Source organism: Octopus bimaculoides, chromosome 10 (genome assembly GCF_001194135.2).
Source record: "Octopus bimaculoides isolate UCB-OBI-ISO-001 chromosome 10, ASM119413v2, whole genome shotgun sequence".
In the NCBI taxonomy this organism is placed as follows: Eukaryota; Metazoa; Mollusca; class Cephalopoda; order Octopoda; family Octopodidae; genus Octopus; species Octopus bimaculoides.
This window is the reverse complement of record NC_068990.1, coordinates 76,781,252-76,788,570: the sequence shown is the minus strand read 5'-3', so window position 1 is coordinate 76,788,570 and position 7,319 is coordinate 76,781,252. Positions and strand designations below refer to the sequence as shown.

General features: G+C 36.0%; 1 protein-coding gene across 2 annotated transcripts in view; it reads left to right on the top strand.

Moving 5' to 3' along the window:
- Nucleotides 1-4,665: 4,665 nt before the first annotated feature.
- The window catches only part of LOC106882183 (transcriptional adapter 2-beta), a 69,086-nt gene continuing 66,432 nt past the window's right edge, over nucleotides 4,666-7,319 (top strand). For both annotated transcript variants that reach the window (XM_014932768.2, XM_052971310.1), the window contains exon 1: nucleotides 4,666-6,679. In XM_014932768.2, the coding sequence (XP_014788254.1) occupies nucleotides 5,129-6,580 (1,452 nt within the window). In that variant the 5' untranslated portion in view covers nucleotides 4,666-5,128 and the 3' untranslated portion in view covers nucleotides 6,581-6,679. The remainder of the gene's footprint in view (nucleotides 6,680-7,319) is intronic.

The following is a 7,319-nucleotide window of genomic DNA, read 5'->3' as shown; positions in this document are numbered from 1 at the left end:
AAGACACTTGCCCAAGGTTTCTTGCAGTGGGACTGAATCCCAAACCACATGGTTGAGAAGCAAGCTTCTAAACTACACAAGTACACCTGAAAGTGTACAGAAGTAATGAGTTGTCAGATGAATTTGCTTAGGTTTTTTTTTTCCATTTATTTTAATTCTTTCCAATGTTATTTGAATTTACACAAAAAATGTTTTAATCATGGTATTCTTTTTTGTAGCTCTATTTTTTCTCTACAACTTTTGTTTATCGTTTTTGGAATTGCAATAAACTTTACCTCTTTTCAGACATATAACGATGGCATGCCAAGCAGGAGAAAACTCAACAAACAAATATATGACATCTCAGTGTTTATCAGTAAAAGTACCCACAAAAAGTATCCACAAGCACTATCCACAAAGGTACCCTCAAAAGTACCCACGAAAAATACCCACAAAATAGATTCTTTCAAACACCAACTTTTATTGGTAATTGGTTCCAAGGCATGTCCACTTAACTTAAAGATAATAACATCGTCATTATCATTTAACATTCATTTTCCATGTTGGCAGAAATGGACAGCTTGACAGGAGGCAGCAAGGCCAGGGGCTGCACCAGGTTCCATGGTCTGTTTTGGTATGGTTTCTATCGCTGGATGCCCTTCATAACACCAACACCTTTGCAGAGTGTACTGGGTGTTTTCTACATGGCACCATCATCAGTGCTTTTTGTGTGGCACCATCACCAGTGCTTTTTACATGACTCCATGCTGGGACACTGTCCTGGAGAATTTTTTAGTTGAATGAACTGACCGAAGTACTTATTCTTTAAAGCTTGATACCTATTCTGTCGGTCTCTTTTGCTGAACTGCTAAGTTGTGGGAATATAAGCACACCAACACTGGTTGTCAAGCAGTGTCAGGGGACAAACACTGTCACAAAGGTACATACACATAAGTACATACACATACCCACACACACACATATATGCCAGGACTGCCTGACTGGCTCCCATGCTGGCAGCACATAAAAAGCACTATCTGAATCTGATTGATGCCAGGCTCGCCTGACTGGCTCCTGTGCCGGTGGCATGTAAAAAGCACCCACTACACTCTCAGAGTGGTTGGCATTAGGAAAGACATCTAGTTGTAGAAACACTGCCAGATCAAATTGGAGCCTGGTGCAGCCACTGGCTCTCCAGACCCCAGTTAAACCGTCCAACCCATGCCAGCATGGAAAATGGATGTTAAACAATGATGATGATGAATGGGTGTCTTTCAATTTCAATCTACCAAATCCACTCAAAAGGCTTTGGTTGGCCCAAGGCTATAGTAGAACACACTTGCCCAAGGTGTCATGCAGTTGGACTGAACCTAAAACCATGTGGTTGGAAAGCACGCTTCCTACCACACAGCCACGTCTGTGCCTATGTAAAATATTTTCACATATTTTGTTTGACTTTCCATTTTTTACATAAAACATCTAAAATAAAACATTTTAGGTGTTTTATAAATTTTATCCTTTAAGTATGTTCACTGGCACCCTAACCAATGTAAAATCGGATAAATTGATGAAGTTGAAATTTGTTGTTTTTCTATCAATTTCTTTAAAAAAAAGCGGTAAAGTTGTAAAAGATGTAACTTAAAATATCATAAGCCGAGATATACCTGTACTTGTAAGTCTCCGTAGAAGTAGCTTCTGTTATAGAGTAATCTAATTAGCAGTGGGAATGAGTGTTCCGAATCATAATGACCAGAATAAGGACAAAGGTGAAAATCTTCTGAGTTATCACATTCACTAGCAACATAGATTATTTTTTTAGTGAAAGGTATATCGGATATATTTGCATATGAATCATAATGTTGCATGGCCGTGAAATATGGACTGAATTCTTTTACTTGTATCAGTCATTGGACTGTGGTCATGCTGGAGCACTGCCTTGGAGTGTTTAGTCATATAAAATGACTCCAGTTCTTATTTTTAAGTCTGTACCTATTTTACTCATCTCTTTTGCTGAACTGCTAAGTTATGGGAATGTAAATAAACCAACACCAGTTGTCAAGTCGAGGTGGGTGGACAAACACAAAGACACAAACACACACGTGTGTGTATACACACATGCGCACACACACATATGTACAAGAGACATCCCCACAGTTTCTGTCTACCAAATTCACTCACAAAGTATTGGTCAGCTTGGTACTATAGTAGAAGACACTTGCCCAAGGTGCTATGCAGTGGACTGAACCTGAAACCTTGTGGTTCCAAAGTGAGCTTCTTAACTCTAAGCCATGCCTGCACCTATAAATGAAGAGAATGTGTGAAGGCTGGGAAGAAAAGTGAACATGCTCCTTTAGATGTGTAGTGTTAGTGTTCATGAATGAAGGACGCTTAATTGAGCTGAGAGAAAAACTGGGTTTGAGGGGAATCACAATGAAAAGAAAAGAGGGAAAACTGTACTGATTCAGACAGATGATGCATATGGAGAATGTCAGCTAGGTTAGGAGGTGCTAAGCAAACTATATGGAAGAAACCTGTGGAAAAAGGATCAAGAGCCTTTCTGAAGAATAGGCTTATAAGACCAGTTCCACAGATTTTGTGACTCATATATTCCCCGCCTGGATGGGATGCTAGTCCATTGCAAGATTACTCATATTTGCTAGTTAAGTAGAATGTGGCAATATGAAACGAAACACTTTGCTCAAAAAGACAATGCATTTCCTGGTCAAGGAATCAAAACTACAATTTTACGATCATGAATACTATGTGCTTCCATGGAAGAGGAAGACTAAAGAAGATGTGGGAAGAAGTGATGGAAGTATATTTCAAATGACTGAACTTCATGAAGGAAGTGGAGACACATGATGATTGAACTTCATGAAGGAATGTGGAAACACATGAAGGAAGTGAAAAATGTGGAGACAGAGTGTGCACTGGAGAAGATCCATCAAAACCATACAAACATAGTAAAACAGATGTGAAAATGACGCTGCTGCTGCTACCAGAGCCGATGATGATTGAGTCTGTGTCTTAAGAGGGCAAATTGGTAGGATTGTTAGCATTTTGGTTAGAATACTTCATAGTATGTATTCTGAGTTTCTACAGTTTGAGTTCTAATCACAGCTGATCCAACTTTGTTTTCTGTCTTTTCAGGATTATTTTTCTTTAAAAAAAAGTACCAGTCTAAGGCGATAAACACCATGTTTTGTGGTATCTCTTCTAGCTTTTTGCACTTGGAACAGCAATACTTGCAATGATACTGGTGCAGAGCTGTTTGGGCCTCAACCCTTTGACATTCAGATTACTCTGTCAAATGAAATAATTATTTGCATTGCTTTGATTTAATCAGGCATTATCTCATAGCTTTGAGATTTCCATGATGTGATTGTTGTTTATTTTTAGAATGATATTGTAGACTAGGTGTGAGAAGCCAGATCTTGCTGGTTTGAACATAAAATAGGTAGAAACTTTTGACTGGATGGTGTTAATTTAAATACTAAAGGGTCAACCTTTTAGCATTCAGGTTACTTTGGCAAATGTAATGCTTATTTATTCCCATTCTTTTGAATTTAATTATACATTACACCCCCTTTGAAAATTTATATATGTTGTATAATTTAACAGGGAACAACACATTTTTTTCAATTCCAATGATTGTTAAATAATAAGCAGATCCATCACACTTTCCTTTGATATAAAAATTACACAAGAATAATACTGTAATAAACAAATTTTGAAGACGTATAATTCTACATTCTTCTTTGTGATGTCTTGATTTTACACAAACACATACATATATACATACATACACTAACATATATATATATATATATATATATATATATATATATATATATATGCACACACACACACACATATATATACATACATACATACATACATATGTATATATAAGTGTGTATGTATATCTATCTATCTACACTAGATTGGAGCCTGGTGTTGCCATCCGGTTTCACCAGTCCTCAGTCAAGTCGTCCAACCCATGCTAGCATGGAAAGCGGACGTTAAACGATGATGATGATATATATACATATATACAAACATCTATACATGATAACATATGTAAACTTGCACACAGATATATGCAAATTTTGTTTTATATGTGTACATACACGTACGCACACACACGTGTGTATGACAAAGTTTAAATCTCTAGCTATGTATGTATATGTATTATACATATACAACATCCATCCATCCATCCATACTTACATACATACATACATACATACACACATACACACACATACACTTACATGTATATGCTTGTGTGAATGCGTGTGTATGTGCGTTTCAACTCTAAATTTTAATATTTTAAAAATTGCTTAATTAATTTTTTTAAAAATTCGATACGATATAAGTGAAATGTTGCAACATTTACATGCGCCGAAATTTGTGTATATATTCCATATGTACCTTAGATATTTATTTATATATATATATATATATATATATATATATATATATGTGTGTGTCTACTACCTTTTGTAACTGAAAGGCAGCGTTCTTTTCTTGAAATTATTTAAAAAATTAAATAACAAAAATATTTATAAAATGACTGTAAACCATTTGAAATTGAATTTTTCCTTTTTAAGTTGTATATTAGTTAGTCACTGAGAGTTACCTCCCATGCTTACCATCCTCTGTAACGTTTTTTTCAGTCACTAGATGTCGCCTGAAATACTTCAGCCATCAGCACTCAACGGTACGGAAACAAAGATGGCGTAGGGACCTCGTCTATCCGTTCGACGCTGTTGGCCGGACTGATCAATAGCTGGTCGTCGTCCTTCTTCTTCAAAGTGCATCCTGAATCGACGATTTTTGTCACTACAAGAACAATGTATTTATTTTTTAAACTATTTCGAATATTATCTCTGTGAAAAAAACACACGCAGTCATCTACATATACACTCATCATTATATGCTTGTTTTCACCCTCTATAACTATATTGCCTTTCTCTTTACTCTCTCTATATAGTTATATGCTGTTTACTCTCTGTACCCCTCTCTCATTTTCTACAACTCCTCCTCCTGTAACTTTGCTCTCCAACTCCGTCTTCGTCAAACTGCTCTTAACGTTAGTGATTATTACACCACACACCGATCAGCCTTCGCTGTGGTGACCACCACCATGGCTAACGCTCGGTGCGGCAATTGCGAATTAGAGTTCGATTCTAGCTATATCCATTGTACTGAGTGTCCAAACTTCGACGTGTGTCTTATATGTTTTGCAAACGGTGCTGAGATCGGTAATCATCTCAGGGACCATAGCTATAAAATCATGCATCTAACTGCCAGAACAGTGAATGTGTTTGAGACTTCTAAACCTTGGAGCCTGGCTGAAGAAACCATGCTTCTGGATGCTGTAGAGCAATACGGTTTTGGTAACTGGGAGGATGTTGCCAATCACGTTAAAAGTAGAACTTTGTCCGAGTGTCAAGAACATTACGTTACCTTTTATATTCACGGCAATGTTGGCGCAATTAGTTTCCCTGATGAAAACACCAGGTCAAACTATCGCCCCATTCCGGATAGCACCCCTCCGATCAAAAAAGAGAAGAGTACCTCTGAAAACAACGAAGGAAGTGGAGATGCTTCTGGTGATAATGCAAGTTGTGATATCAATGGTTTAAGTAACGGATCACCCATGCCCCTTGTTGACTTGACAGCAGCCGAACAGAAAGACCTTGGTTACATGATGTTACGTGGTGACTTTGAAAGGGAGTATGATAATGATGCTGAAGCAGTGATCAGTTCGATTGCAATAAACTATGACGATGAGGAACTGGACATCTTGTTCAAGCTGTCTCAGGTAGACCGCTATCGAAGTCGTTTGGCTGAACGAGAACGAAGGAAAAGGTTAGCATGTAAGTTTGGACTTCTTTCAACCAATGCCTTATTTTCAAACAACAATACCAGTGGTAAACCAAAGTCACAGCAGACCAAGAAGACCAAATCCTCATCGTCAAGTTCAGCTGGTTCAAAAGATGACAAAGATGTCATTGATAGAATGCGAGTGTTTGCTCGTTTCCAGACATTCCATGAACACAAGCAGTTTTGTGACAACATGCAACGCGTCAAAGACGTGCGCTGTCACATAAAAGACCTCCTCAGGTACCGACGAAATGGCTTGACCAAATCGAATGAAGTGGAGCTTTTTGAAGAAGTGAAAATTAAAAAAGAGCGTCGAGCTGACAGAAGCAAGAAAGTAGCAAATTCCTTGATGAACAAACGTTCCATGTCTTCATCATCGACACTTGTATCAAAGAAAAATGAATGCAAACTAGACATTATAATTGATGACGATGATGAAAATCCGGACGATTGTGATGATGAAAGCACCAAGGATATGTCCTCCCTCCCTAACTATGAACAACTTTCAAACAGCGAAAAGAGACTTTGTAGTAGTCTTCGCTTAACTCCATCCAACTACATAACTATAAAAACTTCTATCATCAGAGAATCTTTGCAACGACAGCATGGATATCCAGTTAAAATTCGTTATCCAAGTTACTTGGACAAAACACATCGACGGAAAATAATTAATTTTCTGACAAACAATGGTTGGATTTGTGTCACTTGATAAACTTCTCATTGCAAATAATCATTCTTTGGCCCCAAAATCCTAATTTGTTTTTATTTTATACAGTATTTTGGAAGATAAAATATGAAGTAATTTTAAGTAAGTATAAATTTTTATTTGAATCATTTCAAACTTATATATATATATATATATATATATATATATATATATATATATACGTACATATATATATATATGTGTGCATATATACATATATGTGTGTGTGTGTGTATATATATATATATATTTAAATCATATATATATATTTATATACATGTGTGTATATGTATATATATAATATATATATATATATATATACATATAATATAAACAACCATGCCAGCATAGAAAATGAACATTAAATGAGGATGACACATAATCATAAAATAAATATATACATTTATATACATCTCATGATTATGTGTGTATGTATATATATATATATATTATAAGATTACAAAAATTCATGTATACTGGCATTGAAGGTGGATGTTAAAAGATATATCGCTGAGAATGTATGTCCTTGTGCATTTTTCTTTATTAGCAAAAGAAGCAGTTTCTATTAATCTGTACCTAGGAATGGTGAGTTTGAGGTGGTCTAAAAGCTTGCAATGGTGTGAATTCCTCGAAAGGTACTGAAGGACAAGTGATGGTGCAAAATAAGGCAGTAAGTGTGTGTGTTCATGTGTATATATATAATATATATATATATATATATATATATATATATATATATATA